General features: G+C 59.1%; 1 protein-coding gene across 3 annotated transcripts; it reads right to left on the reverse strand.

The window, feature by feature from the left end:
- Nucleotides 1-27,151, reverse strand: D2HGDH (D-2-hydroxyglutarate dehydrogenase). 3 transcript variants are annotated; one of them, XM_078450626.2, is made up of 10 exons: nucleotides 27,045-27,151; nucleotides 25,821-26,182; nucleotides 18,778-18,835; nucleotides 17,198-17,337; nucleotides 16,221-16,414; nucleotides 15,548-15,716; nucleotides 13,991-14,134; nucleotides 11,363-11,505; nucleotides 8,500-8,665; nucleotides 1-953 (listed from the first exon to the last, which is right to left on the reverse strand). In XM_078450626.2, the coding sequence occupies exons 2-10, from the start codon at nucleotides 26,170-26,172 to the stop codon at nucleotides 694-696; spliced, it is 1,626 nt and encodes a 541-aa protein (XP_078306752.2). In that variant the 5' UTR covers nucleotides 26,173-26,182; nucleotides 27,045-27,151; the 3' UTR covers nucleotides 1-693. The 3 variants fall into 3 exon arrangements, with proteins under 3 accessions (XP_078306752.2, XP_078306753.2, XP_078306754.2); XM_078450627.2 differs by lacking the exon at nucleotides 25,821-26,182 and having other exon boundaries at nucleotides 27,045-27,126; XM_078450628.2 differs by lacking the exons at nucleotides 18,778-18,835; nucleotides 25,821-26,182 and having other exon boundaries at nucleotides 27,045-27,135.
- Nucleotides 27,152-27,414: the final 263 nt, after the last annotated feature.

Here is a 27,414-nt window from a genome sequence, read left to right on the forward strand (position 1 = left end):
TCGTGATTAATTCCCATTTTTACTGGAAGTTCATGACGGCCAGAAAGCGAAAACATACCCAACCTCAGACCTCCACAGCCCCAGGAGGCCCCAGGGCAACAGCAACTAGCAGGCCAGGGCCGTGGAAGCAATGTGCCCGGGCCTGGCCCCTGGCCTCACTGACCTTTGATGCAGAAGACCAGACACATCACAGCAAACCACCGAGACGAAAAACTAATGGCTGACCTCTGACAATGGTCTTGCCAATGCACAGACCTTCCAGAAAATGGAGGAATGATGCCTTCCAGGGCGGAGACTGTCCCTGTCACTCTGGCTCAAAGGTGACCCTGGTGACCCGGGACAGACCCCACACAGAGCTCATCACCTCTGCCGGGGGCTCACGCCACATGGGGGACAGGACCACCCACGTCCCCTCCCACGGCTGCAGCCGGTCTCCAGAGTGGGCAGAACTGCTCGCCCACCGGCCTGCCCGGCACGTGCAGCAGGAGGCCGCCTCCCAACCTGCAGAGGGCTGGAGGGCGCCCGCACAGAGGCTGAGCAGCACAGCCAGGAGGGACCCGCCCCCACCACGCCCCCACCACGCCCCCACCACGCCCCCAGCCAGCCCTGCAGGCCCACTGTGACCAGGACAGCAAGACCAGGACAGGACCAAGGCCCCTCCCATGTCTCCCACTGGTCCCCCGGCAGGCCCTGTCAGGCCTGGGCAGGTAGCGTCTTGTAGGGGTTCAGGATGCCCTTGGGGTCCAAGAGGGCCTTGAGCTGCCGCATGAGCCGCAGGGCCTCGGGCGGCTTGCTGTAGCCGAGGACGCCCCTCTTCTTGAAGCCCAGGCCGTGCTCTGCGCTGACGCTGCCCCGCTGCTCGGCCGTCCACTCGTACACATAGGGCTCCAGGGTGCCCAGCACCGAAGGGCTGAAGGCCTCTGACGTCACGTTGAGGTGCAGGTTCCCATCCCCTGCAAGGACAGGGGCGCTAGGTCAGGCAGGGCAAGCTGAGACCCCTTCGTCGGTACCCCCAGTCCTGCCCCTGCCCTCACGCCTGCTTCCTGCCCTCACACCACTGGCCACTGACCTGCAGTGACAGAAGTGGCCTGCTGGTGACCGCTCCTGTCTTCTGGGAGGTCTCTCCGAGTCCTCCCCTCTGTCCTCGTGGCCCTCTCTGAGGGCTCCCAGCCAAGAGTCACTGACCACCCGTCCAGCTGGTGAGAGCACCCGTGGTGGTCCCCAGACCCACCTCTCCCACGGTACCAGGAAAGCCCCATCCCCGCCCAGCCAACGCCCGCCACAAAGTCCTGGCTCCCAGCCTCCCCCTCAGGTCTGCTGGGGCCCGGCACTCTCTGGCCTCACTGAGACATCCAGATGCGCCCTGGCTCTGCCTCTGCCCACACGCACCCCCCTCGGGGGTCCCAAAGCAACGACGAGACACAGGATTAACCCGAGACAATGGGGGCAGGAGAGGGGGCTGCAGTCTGGCCGGAGGAGAGCCTGGTGCGCCCACCTCTGTGGGGCTGAGGGGAGGAAAGGGACAACACAGAGCAGCCGCCAGCGCCCAGAGGCAGGAGGGAGGCGGACTTGCCCGCCATGAGGCCCTCACCCAGGAGGTAAACGTTCATTTGCTGGTGTGACCGCCATGCAAAGCCAGCATGGGAGCCACCGCAGATGCGCAGACAGGAGGCCCCCGTCCCAGACTCGGAGGTCAGGAAGGTGGAAAGGGCCGAGCAGAGCAGACGGTGCGTAGGGCCCAGGGAGGGTTGCCGCCCACCCTGAGACGCAGGGAGCCGGGGCGCCAGCAGGAGGGGCCCCTAGAGGCTAGAGCGGCAAACCCCAGGCAGCACAGGGGGCACAGGGGGCAGGGCTGCGGCCTCGGACCGATGACCCAGAGCTTCTCACACCCCACCTCCCTCCCTCCGGGTCTGTCAGGGGTAGGGAGCAGAGCAGGTACCCTCTCCCACCAAAGCGGTCCCACGGACGCACTCAGGGCAAAGGCACCAGAGCCCCACCAGGGAGCTGCCCGGGAAAGCCGGTCCACACACACCGCCCGGGTATGCTCAGCCACAGCCAGAATTCACACCACCTCAGTGCTCCCGCAGACTTGAGCTAAGAACGCGAAGATTAAAGAGGTTCCAGCTCGGGGACCCGGGTCCCCACCCCCACTCCTTCTCCCTGCACAAGGAAGTCACCCAAATAATTCCCACAAAGCCCTAAATACAGGAGCCCACAACAAAAATGACCTGCACACAAGGAAAGCAACCACCATGAGCAGGAGCCAGCAGAGTCCAAGGCACAGACTTCTGACCCTGTAACTTCCGGAAACTGAACACAAACGTGTCATATGTTAAGAGTAAGAGATAAAAAAGTATAAAGAGATAAAAAGAGATAAAGAGTATAAAACACTGACCAGGCAAAGTTCTTAAATATCTAAGTCAATTTTCTAGAAACAGAAACCACAAATCACTGAAACATAACAGTCAATGAATGGCTTCAAGGCACATGACTCACGGCAAGAGATTAATGAGAACGTGAATCAAACATGGGAGCTTGATGCAGCGCCGGTCAAAGCCGGGGACAGCAAGGGACATGGGGGGACACGGGGCAGACAGGGCCGGGAGACTGGGGGACATGGGGGATTCAGAGCCGGGAACAGCAGGAGAGACACGGGGACCACAGGCTGCAGCCCTGGGGACACCGGGGGACATGGGGGGGGGGGGGGGACACGGAGGAGTCAGAGCCAGGAGACCGGGGGACACAGGGAGTCAGATGTGAAGCGAGAAGGGGAGTGCAATTTCTAAAACCAGAGCCCAAAAGACTGCAGGCAGGACGTGCAAACATTCACCCAGACAGACCAGTGACCCCAAAGCACCCCAAAGACAAAGGGAAAGAGAACACAACAGACTCCCTTTGTGGGGGGAGGGCAGCATTCTCACGGGGAGCTGACTTTGCAACAACACGCGAGTCACAGACGGCAGAACGCCTTCACCCTGCAGACAGGACGGAGCCGTCAACCAGACGCGGGTGCGTAAGTCCACTGGAAACAAAATCGCAACAAAATCAATACGTTGTCAGGCAAATACAATCTGTGATGTTCTGTCACCTACTGCCCCACACTAGTGGACACTGAAAGCTGAGATTCAGGGAGAGGCTGTGACACAAGACTGAAGAAGGACCGCAGGCTGGCTGAGCCCGGACAAACACGGAGCACGCGAGATAACATCATCTCTTTTCTCAGAAAAGAAAACTGAAATAGACCCCAAGAAACCGTGCGTGAACCAGGAGAGGACAATGACAATGAAAGTCACGGGTCTCAAGGTCCTTGCACCGTGTCAGTCGGGGATCTCGGAGAAGCAGAGCTGACAGGGTGTGGGCCCGCATACAGATGGGGAGCGAGGTCTGAAGGGAGCGGGTCACACAACTGAAGGGCCTGGCGGGGCGGGCCAGCAGGCAGCTTGGGTCCGAAGGCGGTGTGGAGGCAGAAGTCGCTCCTCCTCTGGGGACCTCGGTCTCTCTAAGGCCCTCAACTGATTAGATGGGGCCCAGCCACATTACGGAGAGTAATCTGCTCTGCTTACTGCTGATTTAAATATTAACATTATCCAAAAAACCCCTTCACGGTGACACTGAGGCTGGTGTTTGGCCGCGGCCCAGCCACACAGACACATAGAATTAGCCACTCCACAGCGTTTAGAAGGAGGAGGATAATGACACTGATTAACTTCAAACTCCGATAAGCTAAGGGTACACGTGGCACCTGAGGCCGGTACGGAGGACAGACACACATGTACGATTCCCTGATTTGTAAGTGGGACAGGTTCAAATGAGGAAACAGAGTAGGCAAGAGAAGGCAGTAAGTCAGAGAAGAGAAACGCAGGACGGGAGGCCCACAGTAAGAGTGGGAGTCCCGGAGCCCAGCGGCTCCAGCAACATGAGTGATGGCAGCAGAAGGGCCACCCTGAGCCGGAGAAAACCGAGAACGAGCAGATCCAAGAAAAGCCCCCTGCTCTCCCCGTCTGCCAGAGAGCAAGACACAGACAGGCCAGGGTGTCGCCCCCGCCCCCGGAAAGGAGAGCCAAGCCCCGGGCGGCCGTGGGCCCCGACCGGCCAGCCGGACCGCAGGGGTCTGCGCGGCGAGCCCACCATCCCTCCGGCGCCCGGTGCGCACACCCACCTCCCCGCACTCTGCCGTCAGAAGCCCAAAGTCGCCTGCCTTGCCTGGGACCTCTCTAAAGACGCGGTGTCCTTTGTCACGATGCTGCATGAGCCCCGGTTCTAACCGCCTGAGCCACTCACCGCTGAGCCTCCCTGGCGTAGGCCTGATGCACAGCCAGTGAACCTGCATGGTCTAACGTTCAGGCCCAGCCCAAGAACGTAGGAGGGCAGAGGGGACAGCTAAGCTTTCTCTCCCCTCCATGGAGTAAACAACATGCTCGAGTTTAAAAGCAACGAACGTTTATTTGTGTGTCCCGTGTCAGAAAGTGGTCCAGGTTCATTCTTCTGCATGTCGCTGTCCAGTCTTCCCGGCACCACTTGCTGAAGAGACTGTCTTCATTTCACTGGATACTCTTTCCTGCTTTGTCAAAGATTAGTTGGCCACACATTTGTGGGTCCAATTCTGGGTTCTCTATTCTGTTCCATTGATCTATGTGTCTGTTTTTGTGCCAGTACCATACTGACTTGATGATTACAACTTTGTAGTAGGGACTGAAGTCTAGATGAGACCTATCAAAACCCTAGAGGAGAAAACAGGCAACAACCTGTTTGACCTCTGCCGCAGCAATTTCTTACTCAACATGTCTCCAGAGGCAACAGAAACAAAAGCAAACATGATCTACTGGGACCTCACCCAGATAAAAAGCTTCCGCACAGCAAAGGAAACAATCAACAAAACTAAAAGGCCACCGATGCAATGGGAAAAGATATTTGTGAATGACATATCAGATAAAGGGTAGGTATCCAAAATCTATAAAGAACTTATCAAACTCCACACCTGAAAAACAATCCAGTGAAGAAATGGGCAGAAGACCTAAATAGACACTTCTCCAAAGAAGACCAACAGACCATCCAAAGACGGCCATCCAAAGATGGCCAACAGACACATAAAGAGATGTTCAACACCGCTCATCATCAGGGAAATACAAATCAAAGCCACACTGAGATACCACCTCACACCAGTCAGGGTGGCTAAAATTAACAACTCAGGCAAAACAGATGTTGGCAAGGATGCGGAGAAAGAGGATCTCTTTTGCATTGTTGGTGGAAATGCAAGCTGGTGCAGCCACTCTGGAAACCAGTCTGGAGGTTCCTCAAAAACTTAAAACTAGATCTACCCTATGACCCAGCAATAGCACCGCTAGGAATTTACCCAAGGGATACAGGAGTGCTGATGCACAGGGGCACATTTACCCCAATGTTTATAGCAGCGCTTTAACAATAGCCAAATTATGGAAAGAGCCTAAATGTCCATCAACTGATGAATGGATAAAGAAATTGTGGTTTATATATACAGTGGAATACTACATGGCAATGAGAAAGAATGAAATCTGGCCATTTGCAGCAACGTGGATGGAACTGGAAGATATCATGCTAAGTGAAATAAGTCAGTCAGAGAAGGACAGATATCGTATGTTTTCACTCATATGGGGATCTTGAGAAACTGAACAGAAGACCATGGGGGAGGGGAAGGGAAAAAAATAGAGAGAGGGAGGGAGGCAAAACGTAAGAGATTCTAAAATACAGAGAACAAACTGAAGGTGGATGGGGGGTGGGAGAGAGGGGAGGGTGGGTGATGGGCATCGAGGAGGCACCTCTTGGGATGAGCACTGGGTGTTGTATGTAAGCGATGAACCATGAGAATCAACCCCCAAAACCAAGAGCATCCTGTAAACACTGTATATTAGCCAACTTGACAATAAGTTATATTAAAAAATAAATAATAAAATAAATAAAAATTTAAAAAATAAAAAATAAAAATAAACCCACGAGGTTTTCGGCATTGAGAAACAAAAAAATAATAATAATAAACAAAATAAAATAAAATAAAACAGCAAGCGGCAAACTGTGTAACAAAGAAGCCCCAACTCCTTGCCATCTACTAGACACATCTAAGCCATAAGGATGGAAAACGGTCGAAAGTCCTGGGAAGAAACACATCGTGTCAGGAAAACAACTAAATGCAAGGAAACCTGTGTCACTGCACAGTATCAGTCAAGGCAGGCTCCCAGGACAGAGCGATTCCGGGGCCCAGAAGAGCCTGTCGTGACAAAAGAGCCCACCTACCAGAATGACCGATGTGACCTCCCTCCATCTTCACCACTCACAGAGCCACAGAGCCTGCGGCCGCTGTGAGGCTTTCTGACCCCCGCTCGGTACGCAGCACCCGGGCACGACCCAGCGCTCACACAGCAGGTCTGTGTGCACAAACACTGGCCCCCTGACCGCGGAGAACACGCTCTCCACGAGGACTCGGGAAATGTCAGGAAGCCGGGCCACTACCTGAGGGGCACACACGGTGTGACCAAGCTCACAGGCTTCTATGCAACAAACAACAAGTCAGAAATTTTAACAACAGCTAGAAAACTCCTGTACGTTTGGGAATTTACAAACACATTTCTGCCTAACTGATGGGTCAGAGAAAAGAGAATGGGAATCAGAAAGTACGAGGGAGGCTGGCCAGCGTCCACAGAGGAGGCTCTCAGAGCCGAGTGGGGCCGGCCTCGCCCTCCGCCCTGTCCTCTCCCTGGAGCCCGGGGCCGAGGTCAGGACGGCAGGCAGCTCAGAAACCAAAGGGCGGGAGAGGGCGAGGAGGGCCGGCGGGCAGCAGCGGAGCCGGGAGCCCAGATGCCCAGCAGGCGGCACAAAGTGCCCGACTCTGGCTCCCTGGCGCACCCTCCTGGCCGAGCACACAGACGCCGGGGCTCCCGGGCCGGCGTGAGCAGGTGCTGGCCTCACGGACCCTCAGACATCACATGGAGTCTGACAGGTCCACACACAGAGACACTACTTAAGACAGTCACCCCTGGGGTCCGCGAGACTGGTGCGCAGAGAGAAACCCAAATACTTATGCTAGAAAAGAAAAAAGGCTGAAAATCAGGCAGAGTACTTGACTTACAGTCAGAAGAGCCGCAGGGCAGGCTCAGTGCAGAAGGGAAGGAGGTAATAAAGGTAACAACAGAAAAAAAGAGAAAACGAGGTGCAGCGGAAAGGATCAACGGAGGACGCGGTAGGACCGACAAGCGTGAGAAACAAGAGGGAGGCGGCAAAGAGGAAACCCCATCGGGACGGAAACCGGGGCCACCTGTGAGGGCCGACCCGACAGAGGAGCAGGAGCGGGATCAACAACTTTGTGCCAACACGGCTGAGATTTACAAGAAACGGACAAACTCCCAGAAAGCAAACTTGGCAAGAGCACTCAGCCAGGACGGCCCCACGGCTGGTAAGGACACGGGTCCGTGCTCAGCCCCCCGCCGCCCAAAACACAATACGCCTCCGGCCCTGAAACTTCACTGCCAGCTCCCAGGGGACAGTCAAGGAGGTGGTAACGCCAACCACTCAGACCCCGCTGGGCCCAGAGGGAGAGGCCAACGCCCAGCTCGGACACAGCGAAGGGACCTTACAGGATGGCCAGGCCCGGAAGGCCACCGAAAGAGCCCCGTGCAGAACAGAGGCACGTGGACCACGCAGGGTGCAGAGGGCCGGGCCGAGCCGGGCTCACCCGCGGGTCACAGCCCCCCTGCAGGAGGGGGTCTAGGGTGCACCACCCCACAACCACAGGAAACCGTGCCCGGGTCGCATCCGCAGACACAGAAGCAGCTTTCCACAAATTCAACACCCCCCTCGACTCACAGAGTGGGGGCCCGACTCCGCCTCTGGCCGTGACGCCATCTCCGTCGGTGGCAGGAGCTGTTGTCAGTGCCCCTCGAGGAGCGGGCTCTGGCCCGGGGGCTCCAGCTGCACGTCCTTGCCCCCGGCCCTAGGTGAAGATGCCCTCCGTGCCCGTCCCCCAGCCCCCCTCTGGGAGCCCACCGCGCAGACGTGGCTTCCTCCAGGCTTCCTCCCTGAACGCTAGGTTTGCGAGCCCCGTGCCTTTGCCCGCCAGCATTCCCGTTCAGTGGTCTGACAAACCGGAGCGTTTACTTCGATGTGGTCCCAGTTAGCAGCCCCCCCTCCTGTGGTTTACACATCTGCGTCCTGATGAAGAAATGGTCCCCACTGCGAGGTCATCATGCTCTCGGGTCCTCTCCTTCACGAGGGAGAGTCTGAGCCACGCGGACAGCGCCACGGGGGTGTGGGTGGTGGCTGCCCCCAGCCCCTGGCCATTCTCACCGTCCTCGACGCTGGACAACCTCCCCCCCGCAACCGCCCACTCTGGGGGCCACCAGCCGGCACCACACGCCCTGCCTCCGAACCACAAACCAGGTCCTTTCCAAAATACCCAAAGATCCATGAAGACAATTAGGGTTCTCCCAGGTCCCAGGTTCCCCCATCACTGCTGACCCCGGCGCAGCTCACCCAGGTGGCCGTAGCCCACCACGTGCTTGGCCCGCGGGCCGAGGCGCACGCGCAGGTCAGTCACAAGGTCGTAGAGCCTCTCGGTGGGCAGGGAGAGGTCGTACTTGTACACGTAGCCATCGCGGCTCAGCGCCTCCGAGATCCTCTCCCTGAGGGCCCACAGCGCCTAGGATGGACAGAAAACAGGCAGAGTCAAGGGCCGCCGCGAAGGGTGTCTATGCTGATGGCAGTCAAAACGCTGGGGCCTGGGGGGACTGGGACAGTCATGAGGGAACTTTCCGGGTGACGGAAGCGTTCTTGTGGTGATAGGCACGGGGATTTGATCCAAGAGCCAGTACCAGATGGGGCCCCAGAACGTGGCCATGGCTCGCTCGAGGACACTGCAGGTGACAGGGTGGGAGCTGGTTGGGGCTACCGGCAGGCAAGGAGCCAAGTGAGGGCAGGGTTGGGACAGGGAAGACCCTGCAGACGGGGGGGGACAGGGCCACAGGGATACGCGGGCTGTGGGGGACCCATCACATCACTGCCCTTCCAGATAAATCCGTCCATGGGTCACTGCCTAGGCTTGCTGACCTGTCACCAGGGACACCTGAAGTCCTCACGATGGAGCAGAGGACAGGCAGCGCCAAGCAGGCCATCGCTCGGCTGCAGGGTGGTCGCTGTCCTGCCCTCCACATGTCCCCCGGATCCAGGAAGCGTCATGGCAAAATTTCTACAAGTAAGGACTCGTGCCCTGGCTTTTTCACACGATCACAGTGCCAGGACCGCCCCCAAAGGAAGAACAACAGCCCCTCACTCCCGTGGGCCCCTCGCCACCCCGGACCCCTCACCACCAGGCAGTGTCCCGGCTTCCCCAATTCTGTCATCGGCGTCAGGGGTCACTCCAAGATCCCTCTGCCTCCGACCCTCAGCAGCTCCCTCCGCCACCTGCCTCACACGCACAGAACCCGGCAATGACCCCACACAGCCCGCTATGCTGCTGGACCACGAGCTGGAGCACTGCAGGGCAGTCCGGCTGCCCACGGGCTCCTCCATTCACACCCACCACACCCTTCCGTGGCCACAGACCTGCCCTCCCCCCACCGCCGCCTGCCCACCCTGCCCACCCTGCCCACCCTGCCTCGGGGCCCTGGAGGACCACTCCTGCCTCTGTCCTGTCTTTGCTCAAACGCCCCTGTGGGGACATCCCCCACCGTGTCGTGCCCTGCCCAGCCGGCACTGCCCAGCTCCTCCGTTTGAGAACACGGCTGTGAAGCCAGCAGTCCAGACGGGGCAGGGACCAGCGTGGGCACACGTGGCGGCCCCGTGGCCGCTGCCCCCACAGGAGGAGCGGCGGCGACCCCACCCCAGCGGCCGGCTCTCGGGACTCGCTCTGAGCAGAAGCAGGGAGCACTGGCTTTCCCGCTGTCCTCCTGCTGCCCAAGCCTCGGTCGGCGGAGTGGAAATGCCCGCGTGTGCAGGACAGGGCGGGAGCCTCTGTTCTCACGGCCCCCGGGGCCTGCACTCCCACCACGGACGGACACTGCATTCAGGAAGAAGTAAGGGCGTGGAAACACCGGAAAGGAAACAACTATGCCTGTGGGCAGAGAACAGCTCCGAGCCGATCCGGAGACTGAAGGGTTTGCCCACGTTTCCTGCGCTGGCGCTGGCTGCGTGACACCGCGGGGGAAGCACAGGACGCCCCTGCCTGGGTCTCCCTCAGTGGTGACGTCACCCAGTGGAGACGACGGGGCCATAGAGGCGGGAAGACGGTCAAGTGCCCTGAGACCCTTCGTCAGGAGAGGGGCTGAGGCACTGACAACGTCTGACCCCTTTGCTAAACATACAAACAACTGAAGAGAAAGGCTCAGCGATAAGGCGGAGAAAGGAACCCACTGAGCAGACCGTAAGGGCCGGCCTGAGACCCGCCCCGCTCGCCCGCACGGCCTCTGCCCCCGCCCCTGGTCAGCCCCAGCCCTCCCACCACCCCGCTCCTGCCGGCTGCTCCCACACAGCGCCCCAGGGACCACGCTGCACAAACTGGGGAGGACGGCACACAGCACCCCAGTCCCCCAGTGACAGTAACGGTGACGATGGCTCCCACAGCCATGGCTTCCTTCTCCCTCCTTTGGCCTCAGAGCCGAATGATCTCTGGTGGCAACCTCAATGCCCTCTCCCAGGCAAGTGCAGCCCTCGAGACTGCCTCAGTTCTAGGCACACCTTCCCACGTCCCCTGGCAGCTCTTTCTGCCTTTTTTTTAAATTTTTATCTATTTTTGTGAGACAGAGAGAGAGAGAGAGAGAGAGAGAGAAGGTGTAGGGGAGGGGCAGAGAGAGAGGGCGACACAGAATCCGAAGCAGGCTCCGGGCTCCGAGCCGTCGGCACAGAGCCCGACGCGGGGCTCGAACTCACGGACCGCGAGATCGTGCCCTGAGCCGAAGTCAGACTTTCAACCCGACTGAGCCACCCAGGCGCCCCATCTTTCTGCTTTTGTTTAAGATACTGATGATAGGGACACCTGAGTGGCTCAGTCTGCTGAGTGTCCAACCTCAGCTCAGGTCATGATCTCACGATTCACGGGTTGAAGCCCCACATCGGCCTCGCTGCTGTCAGCGCAGAGCCTGCTTCAGATCCTCTGTCCTCCTCTCTCTGTCCCTCCTCCACTTGTGCTCTTTCAAAAATAAATAAAACATTTAAAACATAAAGTAAAATAACACAGAACATGACCGATAAAGACAGACACCCAAAAGTGTGCTTGCAGAGAGCGAGGGACACCTGCCCACATCCGGACAGCGCACACCCCGAGCCGGACGCACGGCACCGTGCAGACGTCCTGCACCAGTTCAGCACGACAGAAGCAGGGAGGGGCCAGCGGCACACGCACCTTGACTTTCAGGTGGTCTGTGGCCACAGTCCCATCCGTCACCAGGCCGGAGCTCAGCACCTGCTCCAGGAAGTCATTCAGCTTCTCAGCATCATGGCCTGCTCTGGAGCCTGAGGTCTCGATCAGAACATAGAAGGGACTTTCTGGAAGGCACAGAAAGCAGGATGAGCAGAGGCGAGGCCGGCAGACAGACAGTCAGGATGGGCCTGGGCTGAGCGTCTCCGACAGCCCTGTGGGGCCATCGGGCAGGCAGCTCACACAGCAGGAAGCCTCTGCTCAGTTTAGAAATAGGTCCTTCAGGGCGCCTGGGGGGCAAGTCGGGTAAGTGTCCCACTTCAGTTTGGGTCACGATCTCACAGCTCATGGGTTCGAGCCCCACATCAGGCTCTGTGCTGACAGCTCAGGACCTGGAGCTGCTTGGGATTCTATGCCTCCCTCTCTCTCTGCCCCTCCCCTGCTTGCACTCTCTCCCTCTCTCAAAAAAATAAACATTAAAAAAATTATTAAAAAATAAATAAAAACAGGTCTTTCATGGGGCGCCTGGGGGGCTCAGTCGAGGAGCACGTGACTCTGGACCGTGGGGTTGAGCTCAATCCACGCTGGGTGTAGAGATCACTAAAAACAATAAACTTGTAAAAATCATCCTAAAATAAAATAAACAAAAAACAGGTCTTCCACTGGAAGAGAGACCACGCTCCCCAGAAACACATGAACTACCACATGACACCACGAAACCCTCAGCACTGGCGCCTGGATGGGGCCCCTCCCACAAAACCACACACGGTGGGGAGGCCACGGGCTAAAGGAGAGACCCCCAAGCCCACGTGGCCCACTGTGCCCGCAATGCTCAGCAGTTCGTGCAAAAAATGCATACTAGGGGCACTTGGGTGGGGGGCTCAGTGGAGCCTGAATTTCAACTCAGGTCATGTTCCCAGAGTCATGGGGTCAAGCCCCACATCAGGTTCCACACTCAGCACGGAGCCTGGTTGAGATTCTCTCTCTGCCTCTCCCTCTGCCCCTCTTCCCTGTATGTACACACCCATGATCTCTCTCTCTCAAAAAAGAAAAACGTGTACCGTTTACCCAAGATATCTTTTTTGAAGTTTAAAAAAAGGTATGTTAGTAACTATAAGAAAACGTTCAGCTTGTTTTTTCAAGGCTACTGTAAGTTTATCTTTACACTTGTTGAAATCACAAATAAACTCACTGAACCGCCTTTTCCTTCAGCACTACATTGTCCCTTCTGGGAAAACACGACAAGTTGGTCCTACTGTAAACAGAACAGTGTTTTCCAGAGAGTGGCTTTTTCCATGCTGAAATGCACATTCTGCTCTTAAATTTCTCACACGTCATAGAAAACACGGAGAGCTTTTACATTTCTATTGGCTCCTTTTCCAATTACAAAAGTAAAACATGATTATGAAAGGAGTCTTAGGGGCCCCTCGGTGGCTCAGTCGGTTGAGCGTCCAACTCTGGCTCAGGTCATGATCTCAAGGTTCGTGGGTTCAAGCCCTGCATCAGGCTCTGCGCTAACAACATGGGGCTTGCTTGGGATTCTCTCCCTGCTTCCTGGTCCCTCCATGCATGCCCTCTCTCTCTCAAAATTAAATTGTTAATTGATGGACTTTTAAAATTTAGAGCATAAAGATCTTTCCATATTTATGACTATTTTGAACTAAGTTGTGACCCCCAAACTCCCACAGTGAAACCCTAACCCACCCCCCACATGACTATATTTAGACACGGGGCCTTTTGGGAGGTAATTAAAGCTAACTCAGGTCATAAGAGTGGGGCTCTGACCCCACTCGTAAGAAGAGGGAGGGGCACCAGGAACCCCACCACCACCACCACCAGGAAAGGCCACGTGAGCACAGAGCTCCGGGCCGTCTGCAAGCCAGGACGAGGGCCCTCGCCAGAACCAGCCCTGCAGCCTTGCAGTGCCACCATCTGTTAGGGCAGATCTCAGAGGTGAAAGTACCAGGATCTACAGGTTCCGAGGCACAGACACTTTCTGCAACGTGGTATCAGCGTCCCGTGTGCTGGTCTGGAATGAACCGGCTGGGATCTGTCACGGACAGATACTCCTCTGAGTCGAAGAGAAGCGTTTCTGACGAGTGCATCTGGGTTCTCAAAGGCCCCGGCGCTCTGGCACAACCGGCAGCACCGACGGGACCCGCACTGGGGGCGCATTTAAAATGCGCATAATCGGGGCGCCTGGGTGGCGCAGTCGGTTAAGCGTCCGACTTCAGCCAGGTCACGATCTCGCGGTCCGTGAGTTCGAGCCCCGCGTCAGGCTCTGGGCTGATGGCTCGGAGCCTGGAGCCTGTTTCCGATTCTGTGTCTCCCTCTCTCTCTGACCCTCCCCCGTTCATGCTCTGTCTCTCTCTGTCCCAAAAAAAAAAAAAAAAAAAAAAAAAAACGTGGAAAAAAAAAATTAAAAAAAAAAATAAAACGCGCATAAAGGAATTCTGCACTCAGCCAGTTGTGGCGACGCCGGGGCCACGGACACACCGACCTGCCCAGGTTCCTGCCACACCTTCCCAGGTTGTGGGCAGGACTGACGGCCTGCGAGCCTCCCCTGTGACCCAAGGCCCGGAGGGGATGCCGCCCGCCAGCTGGGGTCAGTACCTTGCACCGGGCTGGCGAGGCGAAGGTGGTGCGTGACCAGCCACATGCACTCGGCATCCATGAACTCATACGCGGATAGGATCTCACCCAGCAGCCCCTTGCAGGTGGTGAAGGTCTGCAGGACCTCAGAAAAGCCCGGACAACCTGCAAAGGGTCAGAGCCTCAGGCCCCAGAGCCCACGGCCCCCGACACCCACCCCGTCCCCCCCTTACCGCGGCCACGCCGACCCCAACCCCAGGGGAGGGCGCTGGGCGAGCTGGGCAGCCTCGGGAAGGTGGTGGGAAGCAGAGGGGCCGAGATGTAACGAGAACGCAGGGCTAGTGTTTGGGAACGGCTTCGTTGTAGCTCTCTTCCCACAACCAGCACTCGGCTTTCCGTGGGAAATTCATCTGGGGCTTCAAGACACAGCCAGGCCCAGCACAGGCCCGGGTAGCTCGTCTGCCGGCGGCCGGAGGCGACCCTGCGGCAGGAGGGGTGGGATGCACGCAGCCTTTCAGAGGTGAGGCAGGGAGAGTCTGGGGGGGGCGGGGAAGTGTGTCCTGCACAGCGCGAGGCTGGCAGGTGCCTGCTCTGCACATCCAAGGAGCACATGGAGGTGCCATGGCAGGGACGACAGGGCACGTGGGGGTTCGGCAGCGCTCATAAATGGAGATCAGACGGGAAGAGACTGCCCAGACGTGACGGGAGTGTGAAAGGGTGGAAAACACGGCAGAGCGAGAGCACACACTGGAAAGTTGTGTCGTGGGTTCAGTGACAGCCCTGAGGGACAGGAAGACAGGAATCTTCTAGAACTGGTGAGACATCAAGCCACAGGTGCAGGAAGCTCACGAGACCCACACACAACGCGCCCCAAATCACAGAAGACCAAAGACAAAAAGACCTTTAAAGTGACCACAGAACAGAGCGCCAGAGTCCCCGGAAGCTACAGTGGCGGAGGGCAGCCGGCCTCCCCGTGACCACAAGCACGAGCCACAGGCCACACAGTGACGCTCGACAGGAGGAACAAAAACAAACCCAACGTGCTTGTGGACCAGTGACAGTGTCGTCACGGGGGGGGGGGGGGGGGGGGGGGGAACGAAGTCACCGCAGACACAGCGGGGGACAGAGGACGCGTCACGAGGAGCGTGTCCCAGGTGGAAGGCCCGACGTAGGAGGCATGCTGCGAGCCGACGGGGACGGGCAGCGACAGGGCAGGCGGTGCGTCCCCACAGGCGTGACTGATTCCCCCACAGTAATGAACACACAAGAAATGACACGATCTCCCCCAGCATCTTCCAGCATAAGCTACTTAAACAGCGGACCCAACGGATGGAAGAGCCGAGCAAAGCCCCAGTTTTGTTACAGAATAAAGTGTGCTCTGCACCAAGACAGGACAGGGTCCGCTCCAGACCTTGCTCTGGGAACCAAGGCGGCCAGGTCCTGACCCCTCTGGGAACAGAGAGCGAAGCTGGGAGAGGCAGGAGCGGCCTCCCGAAGGGCCCCCACCCCTGCACCAAGGGCAGGGCAGCCGGAGGAGGCGCGGCTCCGAGCCGTCCACCCGGCGGCCGGCCCACCTACCGAGGAAAGCCACACTCACAGCCCTGGGCTTGGGCGGACACAAGATGGACACAGCCGTGATGACCCCCAGCGTGCCCTCGGACCCGATGAAGAGCTGCTTCAGATCGTAGCCCGTGTTGTCCTTCCGCAGGGTGCTCAGGCAGTTCAGGACCGTGCCGTCCGCGAGAACCTAACGGGCGAAAGAAGCAGGCTCGGCCCTCGGTCCCAGCAGGTTCCCCTCCCCTCCCACCACCATGCTCGGTGGGGCGGGGGGGGGGGGGGGGGGGGGGAGGGTGTTGCCGCAGCCCAGAGCCGCCTCAGAAAGCAGAGCCAGGCACGGGCCCCCCCACCCCACCGCACCCCGGAGTGGTTCGGGAACGCGGGGCCCGGCGTTACTTAATCAGGCTGAAGGAAAGACTCATTCCCCCAAAGCCAGCAGACCCCTGAGGGAGGCGGAGAAGGGGGCGCAGCCAGGTGCAGCTGAGGGGGCATCGGGCCCACCCCCCCACCCCCCCCCCCCCGTGTCTCGACCTCACCCTGCACCACCCCAGCTGTCCCTGCAACCTGCACAGCGGCCCAGCAGCCCAGCCAGGACAGGGCTCCCGCGGACCTCACAGGAGAGCACAGTCCGTGCTGAGAGACGGCCAGGAGGGCCGGGGGGACACAGGACGGCGGACGGCGCCCCCCAGCTCACCGCTTCCAGGCCCAGGACGGTCCCGTGAAGTGAGCCGTAGCGCAGAAACCGCAGGCCGCCGGCATTGGTGGCCACGTTTCCCCCGATGTGGCAGCTGCCCTTGGCCCCCAGGTCCAGGGGCATGACGAAGCCCCTCTCCTCCACGTGACGGCTGAGATCCTCCAGGACACAGCCCGCCTGGCACACCAGGGTCCCTGCCGGGCGGGCAGAGCTGACTCGGGGCGGGGGGGACGGGGGGGGGCTCCCGGCCCCACAGGAGCAAGGACTCATGGGGGAGGGCCCACAGGGGTCAGCCACCCGAGAGCCATCCCCCCACAGAATCCAGGCAAGGAAAAGGCATATGTCCCCCCAAACCAGAGAAGAAAACCCTCATGTACGCTCACCCTCGTGTGGGAGGGACAAGAGAGAGCAGTGTTCTCAGGAGGGCTTCAGAGTGGCCGCCGGGTGGACGGCTCGGAGCCGCGCCTCCTCCGGCTGCCCTGCCCTTGGTGCAGGGGTGGGGGCCCTTCAGGAGGCCGCTCCTGCCTCTCCCACAGGAGAGGTCCCGGGGGACCCCCACCAGGGACACGTGACGAACCTGACGACAGTTTGTGCTTTGGGTGCTGCCTGCAGGGAGCAGGACGGGTGCTGTGCCCAGGGCCCCCACCACAGACGTGTCATGCCGGACGGACAAGCCACGGGGCCACCGGGGCCACTGGGGCCGCTGGGCGGGAAGGGTCTGCACGCTGGCTTGTGCCTCAGACGGGGCACCGCATCCACAAGGGCAGACAGGGCCATCTTGGCCAGAAAAATGCCAGGGTCACAGGGACTCACAGCCCTCCCCTTCACCACGAACCCCCAGCACAGGCCCCCGAGTGACCAGCTGAATGATTCCCCAGGGCACACACACACCCAGAGGGCCGGGCGCACAGAGCGGGGGCCCCCGGGGCCCCCGCCACAGGCCGGCAATCAAGGCACCCCGGGCAGGATGGGCTTACCGGACATGTCGTGGAAGCTGATGACCTGGTTCATCAGGGCGGTGGACAAGATGACCTCATCGAAGACGGGCACGCTGCCCCCCACCATGCCTGTGTTTCCCCCCTGCGGGTTCACGGCCAGGTTCCTCTCGTGACAGTGCCTGAGACATGCACAGGGGGCATCAGGGCCCCCCGTCACGCACAGCGTCATCCCTGCAGGACAGCACGCAGGCCAACACCCGGCTGCGAGGCCACTAAACCTTGCTTCCGTACCCTCTCTCGTTGGCCGCGGCCCAGATGGGGGAGCCTCCTGGGTCCCCACGTGGGACGAGTCTGAGGAGGCCCGTGTCTGTCAGAGACTGCACGGAGCGCGAGGCCGGCACTTTCCCAGATGCCAGACAGGGTGGCACGCGAGGGCGCCCCTCTTCGAACAAAGTGCCAGTGCCAGCCGCACCCCTGCTGCTCCCCAAGAGCCACTCAGTTCCCAGCCCCCGGGCTCCTTCCCCCCCACCCCACCACGCTCCACACACGTCCACGTCACGGTGGCACTTCATCCGCGGCCAGGCTCCAACTCCGCAAAGGCCTAAGCGGAGGGCCCATAAGGGTGTGGCTTTGCAGAAGGAGCGCACCTGCCCGCGGGAGGCAGTCCACGCACGCACATCACGTGGGCCGCCCTGGCAGGTGGAGAGCCCCCCGCGGTGGGCTGACGGTGAGCGTGCGTGGGCCCACGTGCGCTCACGGAGGCCATTCCGAAGCCACGGTTACGTGAGCGTAAAGGTGCACGGCCCCGCTGCGTGCTCTCTGGCAGCTCCGGGAGGCCAGTGAGCCGCAGAGCACCGTGGGGTGCACCCCCTCACGCACTGGACGTGGCGTGGAAGAGTCAGCGCTGGGGGCACGACGCGAAGTGAGTCAGACGCAGGAAGGCAAACACTGTATGATCTCACATGTGGAACCCAGAAAACCAAACGAACAGAAACAGGCCCACGGAGGACAGAAGGCTGCCAGCTGGGGGGGCGCGGATGCAGAGGCACAAGGTCACGGTTATAACGTGCATCGGTCCCGGGAAGGAGGCACCCACGGGAAGTCAGGAACGCTGCAGGGACCGTATGGGGACCACACGTAGTCACGAGACCACCTGCTAACGGGGAAAACTATCAAAACACGGCGTCATCCCCCGCAGGCCAACAGGACACTGCACGTCGATTACACTCCAACCTCAAAAACCGGCATGGGAGAATAATCAGCATCTAGAAACAGGCGCGGACACGGCCAAACGGGGCAGGGGGAGAAGGCGTCACATCACAGACACAAGGCAGTAACAGTCAGAAACCACACCAGGGCAGATGAAACAGAATGTCATCGGCGGTTACTTCTGGAGGGAAAACACTGGTTGCTTTTGCAATATTTTCCTTTATGGTTGTCTATGTTTTCCAACTGTTCTAGAATAGACACGACGGTTTACTGACATAAAGCCATCAAAGAACGCCGTTTGCACGGCAAGGCCAATCTGCCACCGGATGTCCCCAACCCCCCCCCCCCGCCCCCGGCCCCAGTCAGCTCCAGTCCGCGGGTGAGGCCCCCGCCCGGGGCGGGCTCCATACCTGAGGATGTGGGACACCTCCTCTGTCGTCCGCGGCCTCAGCAGCAGCACGCTGCTCCCTGCAACGCCAAGGAGCACGTCACACACGGAGGGCAGGTCAGTGTACCCTCCGAGCGACGCTCCTCTGGGGGGGCGACCCGCAGGGGCACCGTTACCAACAAGCCCACAGACCTCAAGGACGAGAGCGGGGTGTCAAAAATGGGTCCCGTCTCAGCCCGCAGGGGGGTGGGGGAGACCCCAGCATCCACGTCCAGGCCCGGACCCAGGGCAAGGGGCGCCCGCCAGGCTCGTGATTCCCTAACTGTAACTCTCTTGTGCGGAGACACTTGAGACTCCAAGTCTCCCGTCGCTGCCCACGCCTCCACCGCCAGTGCGAGCTCGGGGACGGTCTGCCAGAAGAGGCCCAGTCCATCCCTCGTCCATCCCTCCACCTGCCATTATTAGCTGACTTCCCACCCACAGAGGGGCTGCCCTTCCCTCTCACATACTTATTCGATCATACCCATGGGGCCTCGTGGGCTCTTACTGGACGCACCAGCTTACACACCAGCCCTCTGCTGCCACGACTGGTCTGACGCCCAGATGTGGCGGCAGGAGCCCCTCCAGGCCAGCCCGTCGGTGTTCCTGACCACTGCCTCCCCAAGATGGTCAAGCTCCTCTCTGCCCCTTTGGCTTTGTTAAAAGTACGGAAGTAGGCGAGGGGGCTTCAGAAAGGCAGGAGGCACGCTTCACACGGGATCCTCCCATCAGTGACTTTTCACGGAGCCTCACCATCTGGCTGTAGTTTTTATCTTGCTCCCTTTTTTTTTAGGAAGGAGTAAGTTTTTTGGGTTTTGTTTGTTTCTTTTGTTTTCTTGAGGGAACTCAGGCACACATGGGGGAGAGGGGCAGAGGGGGAGAGAATCCCAAGCAGGCTCCTCATTCGGCACGGAGCCAGACGAAGGGCTCAGTCCCACAACCCTGGGATCACGACCTGAGCCGAAGTCAAGAGGACGCTCAACTGACAGAGCCACCCAGGAGCCCCAGGAAAAAGTAAGTTCTGCATATTTATTATCCTTGTTTTATTTTATTTGATTTTATTTTTTATTTTTGAGAGAGGGGCTGACAGAGCTCGAGCAAGGGAGGGGCAGAGAGAGAGGGAGACACAGAATCCAAAGCAGGCTCCAGGCTCTGAGCTGTCGGCACAGAGCCCGACGTGGGGCTCGAACTAACAAGCCGTGAGATCATGACCGGAGCCGAAGTCAGACACTTAACTGACTGAGCCCCCCAGGCACCTTTTATTCTCCTTGTTTTAAACGTAATTTAATTACATATCTATGTAACTTAATTTTTAGTAATGGCTGTGTTTTACAACTGGTCTGCAACAGAATTCTAAGAGTTTTTTTTTAAGTAGGCCTCACGCCTAGTGTGGAGCAAGCACAGGGCGTGACCTCTCGACCCTGAGATGAGGACCCGAGCTGAGATCAAGAGTCGGATGCTTAACCGACTGAGCCACCCAGGTGCCCCTCTAACAACTGTTTGATAACTGGCTGTCCAGAGCCAGGACAGGCCAGCTCCGGCTCACCACTGCCCCAAGGCTCCAGGAGACCCTGGGATTGCGGGGACCACCTGATGACACGGGCCAGAGGGAGGCAGCCGTGGAGGTGCTGCTGGCTTATTTCCGCGTTTTCTCTCGGAACGTGTGGGAGGAACCCAGGAAGGCATCTTCGGGCAGACTGCCACCAAGGTTCACTTAAATTCAGCTGTGTCCCCGTCTCCTTTCTTCCTTATCTGTGTGGAGACTCACGGGTTGAGGGCTTCATGAGAGGAACAGAAAGGGGGAAAGCAGGAAAGGCTTCGCTGCAGAGGGAACAGCGCCAAAGCTCTGGAGGGGATGGGACAGGGAGGAGTGGAGGCTGAAACCCTCGGCCCCTCTGGCCATCCGCTCTCATCCTTGGGCTAGAGGAAGCAGAGTGGGTGGGGCACAGACACCTTTCCTTGGTCCAACCAGCATAACTAGTAGTAGGCTCGGGCAGAGCTCCCCTACCCGCCCGGCTCCCACTGTCCCCCCCCCCCCCGGGAGTTCGTGACTCAACCCCCCCCCCCCCCCACCCCAGGGAGAAGAGTGCCCTGAGCGGTGGCGGGCAGAGCCAGGATCCGAAAGGGGATCAGGGTGATGGAGGAAACACAGGATTACCAAATCATCCAAATAAAGTGCCCATCGGGGCAGAAGAGAGGGCGTTTCCCCATGTGGGCCCCTCTGCCCGTGCCGGCAACGGGAGGGGGTAGCAAGCTTCCCCAGAGCCTTCCACCTGGGCCCTCCGTGCCATCAGCGCCTCCCAGCGCTGTCCTCAGCTTCCTTGACACTCCGCTCAGGGAGGATTCTTTTCTGTTCTAATTCTTTCATTCTTTTTTCTATTTTCTGTTTCTCTAGCAGCTCATTGTTGTGAGTTACCTCCTTGAATTGGAGAAGACACATGGTTCCTACACCTTCGTAACCTGCCAGTCTCATCCACCAAGGCCGTGAGCTCTGTATCTGTAAGATGTGCGTGCTTTTTCGCTCCGTTTAGCTGTTCAGCCTGCACGTCTGCAAATCCCTCTGTCCGTTGAGAGCCACAACCGGCTGAGCTCAGCGAAGGCCTTCGTCGACGCCAGATCCGTGGCGCTGCCATCTTGGCATCCTCTGTGCCGGTGTCACATCCGGATTCTGAAAGCCCCTTGGCATTCAGTTTTCATCAAACAAACCATGTCTGCCCTCCAGCCCTGCTCCTTTGGGACAGCACAGTCCAGGGACCCTGGCCACCCGTGAAGACCCTGCAGGCTTCAGTCACCTACTGCAGGGATCCCAACGGTGTCTGTGTGCCCACCCTGTGTGTCGGGGCCTGCTGAGGGCACGGAGAATGAAAACAGGCAAGATGTCCCACTCTTGGGACATTTACCTCGTCACGGGAGAGGAAATGCTCTAATATGTCAACAGCAGGCACCCACAGAGAGAACAGAAAATCATCAAAGACACGGCTTGGGGACATGGCCCAGGACTGCGGGAAAGGGTATCTGAGCGGAAGAGGCCCCAGAACTGCCCAAGCCAGCAAAAGCCGCACACGGGTCAGGGCAGCACAGCATCCAGCCCGCCGTCTGCCAGCAGCTCCCTCACCCAGCGGAGAGCCACGGTCGGCCCAAGTTCTCGCTGGGGCAGCCGTTTCCTGTGGCTTCTGAGCCTTCCTGCCACCTTCTCCTTCCACCATCCCGACTCCCCGGCAGAAGCTGGCTCCTCTCCCACACTCTGGATGCCACCGGGCTTGCGGGACGGAAGGCACCCACCTGGCCCACGGCCCCTCCCGGGTGTGGGAGACCGCCCTCCGTGAACGCACGTCACCCACCACAGCAGACAGATCCCAGGGCTCCCAACTGCCCCACAACAGACATGGCCCCGAGGGCTCCCAGCTGGCCATCAGCAAACCCGGGACTCTTCTTTCCACACGCACACCTGGCACCCGAGCCCATCTCTCCTGACGGCCCCTTGAAGACTCACGCTGTGAGTCTTCTCCGAGCTCCTCCGGGCTTCCCTGACTGGGCCGTGAAAGCCTGTGCCCCACGCGGCAGCCACGGTCAGGCCACGGGCCCCTCTCTTCCCAGGGCCTCCCAGTAGCTCCCCATCGGCTCAGGGGAGAAGCCAGGACCCACACGGCCCTAGAGGTCTCGACGACCTAGCCCCTTGCTCTCTGACCTCCCCTCCCCTCCCCAACCCACCGCAGCTGCACACAGGTCTCACGAGCCCACAAACACGCCAAGCGTGCCCTTGCCGAGGGCTTTGCACTGGCGATTCCGGCCCCGGAACACCCTCGTGCCCCGAGAAAACCTCCTGTGCTGGCCTCCCGGGCCCTCACGGCCACCTGGCGTGCAGCCCACCCCGTTCGTGCCCCTGTCCCTCAGGTCAGCCTCCTGTACGTCTTCACATTTGGGACCCCCAGACCCGCACTCGGTGAGGCGCTCACTAAATCTCTGGGATTCACCTCTGAGCAAGTGACCTAATGTTTGGGCAAGATATTTAATGACAGCTTCCATTTCAAATAAAGACTATGCTTTAGAAAATTATGAAGCTCTGGGGTGCCGGGGTGGTTCAGTCAGTTAAGTGTCCAGCTCTTGATTTCAGCTCAGATCATGATCTCACCATCACGGATTCGAGCCCTGAACTGGGCTCTGCACTGACACCGTGGAACCTGCTTGGGACTCTCTCTCTCCCTCTCCCCTCCACCCCTCCCCTGCATGCATGCTCTCTCTCACAATAAATAAACCTTTAAAAAAGAATCACGAAGCCCTAATCAGCATTTACTGGCTGTATCTTCTATACAACTCCAAGATTAAAATGTTAAAGTGTAGTTTAGTTTAGAGCTGCTTTCTCCCCCAAAGAAAGCCACGTAAAGGGCTATTTCGAGAAAAATTCAACAAACTATTTCAGCGGACACCCACCGCGTGGACGCTCGGAGGTGGGCTGGCTGCAGTGCCAGCCTCCCGAGTCAGGGTCTCGGCAGCGGGGGGTCCCCCACGCAGGCACACACGATGTGCAGCCTTGCAGGCGGACAGGCCGTCCAGCGTGAGGCTCCTAGGAAGGGCCCCCAGGGGACAGCCCGCCCTTGCCCAGGTTGAGGAGGCACACGGTCTCCATCCCAGGCACCGTTTCCACCCGCTCTGGAGGCCCGGAAGGAAGACACCCCAAGCCTCGAGCACCAAGCACACTGGGTTCTTACCTCCAAGGTGGGAGCCCCTCCCCCGTTTATGGGCAGTGGAGCTCAGGTCCATCTGGCCAAGGGCCAGCCAGGCAGCGGTGCCAAGCCGGGATGGGGGCCCGGCCCGGCTGAGCCTGGGGTGGACAGCACTCTGTCCTGCTTCCAGGAGGAGTGCACGTGAGCCTGCAGACCCTGTGCGGGCGGGGGGCTCTCGGTGGGGCCACGTCACCCCTGTGGGGTCCCCACTTAGCAGGCAGGGTGGGGCTGGGAGCCCTGCTACTCTCAGGCGCTTGGCCTGTAAAGAACAGGCCAAGGACTTCCCGTGTCTCCAGCCTCCTCACAGGAGCCGCCTACGTTGCCTGAGCCCACACCCTAATCCCACTCGCTCAAGACCACGCACCGGTTCAAGACGCACAGTATTTCCCAGCTGCTGTGGACCCTCCTCGGAGTTCTCCCCACCAACAGCACAGCCCTTGCAGGGGCTAAGTCCAGGCCCAGCCTGCAGACAGGGCTGCCCGGCCCATCCAGGCATTATGTGTTTAAATACGTTACTTCGGTATATAGCAACCCAGGCCTTCCTAAAGAAGGAAGAAAGATACACAACCTAACCTTACGCCTTAAAGAGCTAGAAAAAGAGCAGCAAATAAAACCCCAAACCAGCAGAAGACAGGAAATAATAAAGGTTAGAGCAGAAATCAATGCTATCTAAACCCCCCAAAAAAACAAAAAAAAAAAAACAACCCAGAAGAACAGATCAGTGAAACCAGAAGCTGGTTCTTTGAAAGAATTAACAAAATTGATAAATCCCTAGCCAGTTTGATCAAAAAGGGAAAGGACCCAAATACATAAAATCAAGAATGAAAGAAGAGAGATCACAACCAACACAGCAGAAATAAATACATTACTTCGTGGGGCACCTGGGGGGCTCAGTCACTTGGGTGTCAGACTTCAGCTCAGGTCGTGATCTCACGGTTCGTGAGTTCGAGCCCCAAGATGGGCTCTGTGCTGACAGCTCAGAGCCTAGAGCCTGCTTCGGATTCTGTGTCTCCCTCTCTCTCTGCCCCGTCCCTACTCATGCTCTGTGTGTGTGTGTATGTGTGTGTGTGTGTGTGTGTGTGTGTCTCAAAAATAAATGAACATTTGAAAAAATAAACAAATACATTACTTCGTTGTAAACTGGTTGTCTCCTAGGTCTCTTCAATACTACAGAAAAGACGTCGTGCTGGGTTTTGATCATTGTCTGAGTAGACGGGTTACGTTACCGCTGAACACATTTCAGGAGAGAAGAGACTTACAAAATCTTTCTCATGGGAAGGGTATGCTGGGTCTGGACGGACGAGAACCACCAAGCAGGTGCCCAGGCGTGTGCTGGTGCGGACAGGTGTGGTGAGAGGAGGGAGGCAGGGGTGGCCAAACAGCAGCCCCACACCTTGTCCCAGCGACATGCCAGGGGCAGAGGGTCCACGTCCTGTCCCTCAGAACCTGTGCACCTGACCTCATCTGGATAAGGGTGTTTGCACATGTAATTAGACCAAGGATCTAGAGACGAAATCATCCTGGATTCGGGGGGATGACAGGGGTCCTTACAAGAGAAGCAGAGGGAGACCTGAGACACAGACACACATGGAGAGAAGCCACGTGAGGATGGAGCCGGAGACCCACGGAAGCCGTCACAACCCAGGGACGCCCGGGGCCACCAGGAGCTGGACAAGGCAGGAAGGAGCCTGCGCCAGGGCCTCTGGAGGGAGCACGGCCCTGCCCGTGCCTTGATCAGACAGACTACATCCTGTTGTAAACCGCCCAGTGGGTGGCTGTTAGGGCAGCTGCAGGGACCGGCACACCCCCCTCAGAGCAGCCAGGGGACACTGCTTTTATTCGCAGATGTCACATACCACCAATAAACCTCTATGAATTTTGTTCTCAGAACACTTTAAAACCACAATACAGCTTTTCTTCAGTGTAAGAAAGGCTACGTGGGGGCACCTGCGTGGCTTAGGTGGTTAAGTGTCCAACTTTAGCTCAGGTCATGATCTCACGGTCCGTAAGTTCGAGGCCCACGTCGGGCTCTGTGCTGACAGCTCAGAGCCTGGAGCCTGCTTCGGATTCTGTGTCCCCCTCTCTCTCTGCCCCTTCCCCTGTTCGTGCTCCGTCTCTCTCTCTCAAAAAGTAAAAAAAAAAATAAAATAAAATAAATAATAAAAATTTTAAAAAAAGAAGGCATATGTGACAGTCACCCCGTGGTCCTCTACCCGGAGCTCAGTGCTGTCTTATCTCCTCTCACTGCTAGCACACACCGCTGTCCTCCTGAGGGACACGGTGTGCACAGACCCTCACTCACCTCGGACCGTTCGAAGCCAGTCCACATTTGAAGCCTCCAGCACCTCTGGGTCTGTGATGACCCTGCCGGGGACGATGCGTTCAAAGGCTGCCAGGTCTTCCCCAGACACCACAGAGAATGGCAGCCGCTTCACAGGGTAGCGCTCCCGGGTCAGCATCACCTCCGGGGCCCGGGGGGACGTGGAAAAGCCACTTCTGTAGACCCGGGGGCTGGTGGCCGTGGCTCCCCACGGGCTGCCCAGCCTGGGGATCCTGGACGTCCCTGCCCATGTCCTGTGCTGCACAGAGGCTCCCAGAGTGCACGCCGCCTGCCGCCAGAAGCGCCACCCAGGCTGCACCAGATGGGGTGCCATCGCCCTTGCCCTACAAAAGCAAGGGATGGGACCTGTGACTCTGAAACACTAGGACCTGGGAAGAGGCAAGCACCTGCCCGGAGAGGAGCCCGAGGCGTCCAAGTCCGGGCCAGGTCCAGGAACAGACCTGCTGTCCAGGGGGGAGGCGGTCCGAGAGCAGGGGCGCTGCCCTCGATCCTGACCCGGGCTGTTTTCCTGCAGGACCCCCGTCTCGGGAATGCCCTGAGTTGCACACCTGGCTGGGAGCCAGATGCGCCACCCTCTGACAGTCTGACATTTGCCGTCACAAAGCTGTCTTTTAGCCCCTCGCCCTTCAGGACTAAACCAGGCCTGAAGACACGAAAAGGGGTGGAAGCCACTGAGTACAACTGACAATGGTTGGAATGGTACGTTTTATGTCGTACGTGTACGTTACCAAGTGTAAAAAGTGTAGCAAAGGAAAGGGCGGGGTAAGGAAGCTTCTCCGGCTGCCCGCCGAGCTGCAGGCGACTTTCGACGTGTACAGGGAGCCCCCAGACCTACCCAGGCGAGGGGACAGGGGACGGGGACGCGCCCCTCTTCTGGAGCTCAGACAACCTGAACCGGCGCGCGTGCCAGCGCTGCCCGCGGGGTTCACCAGCGCTGCGCGACCTGGGGAAAATGAGCGCGCCTCTCCGAGCCTCCCCGCGGCACGCGCGCCACCGCCAGGGGCCGAAGAACGAGCGCGCGGGCTCGAGCCGCGGCCGGGAGTCGGGCCCGCGCGCCCACGTGACGGCACGTAACCCGGCGGGCTCGCACTCGAGAACGGCCTCGGCGCGCGACGCCCCCAGCCCGCCGCCCCGACTCGCGGCCCTTCGGCCACAGACCCCCGGCGGCCGCGCGCACGCACTCACGTCCGCGTCCCCGTCCCGCCGCTGCCGCCACCGCCGCCGCAGGCCTTGCGCCGCCAGAGCCACGGCCGACTGAGCCTGCGCACCGGCGTCCCTCCGATCCCGCCCTGGGCCCCGCCCCCGCGTCTTCTAGGCCCCGCCTCCCGCGAGACGGGCGCCCTCCGAGCCCTGCCCCCAGGCCTGCGGTGCGCCGGGTTGCGTGCCCGGGTGCTCTGCGCATCGCGGGCAGAAGGCTTTGAACCGCGTTCGGCACGCCTTGCGGGGCTCCCCCCACACCCTCCCACCCCTTCCCAAGGCCAGGTCCTACCGTGGCCCGCCCTGACTGTCCCTTCTCTCTTCCTACTGCAGGGCACCCTCCAGAAAACTCTGCCCT

The sequence above is a fragment of the Panthera onca genome, chromosome C1 (assembly GCF_046562875.1).
Source record: "Panthera onca isolate mPanOnc1 chromosome C1, mPanOnc1 haplotype 2, whole genome shotgun sequence".
Taxonomy (NCBI): Eukaryota; Metazoa; Chordata; class Mammalia; order Carnivora; family Felidae; genus Panthera; species Panthera onca.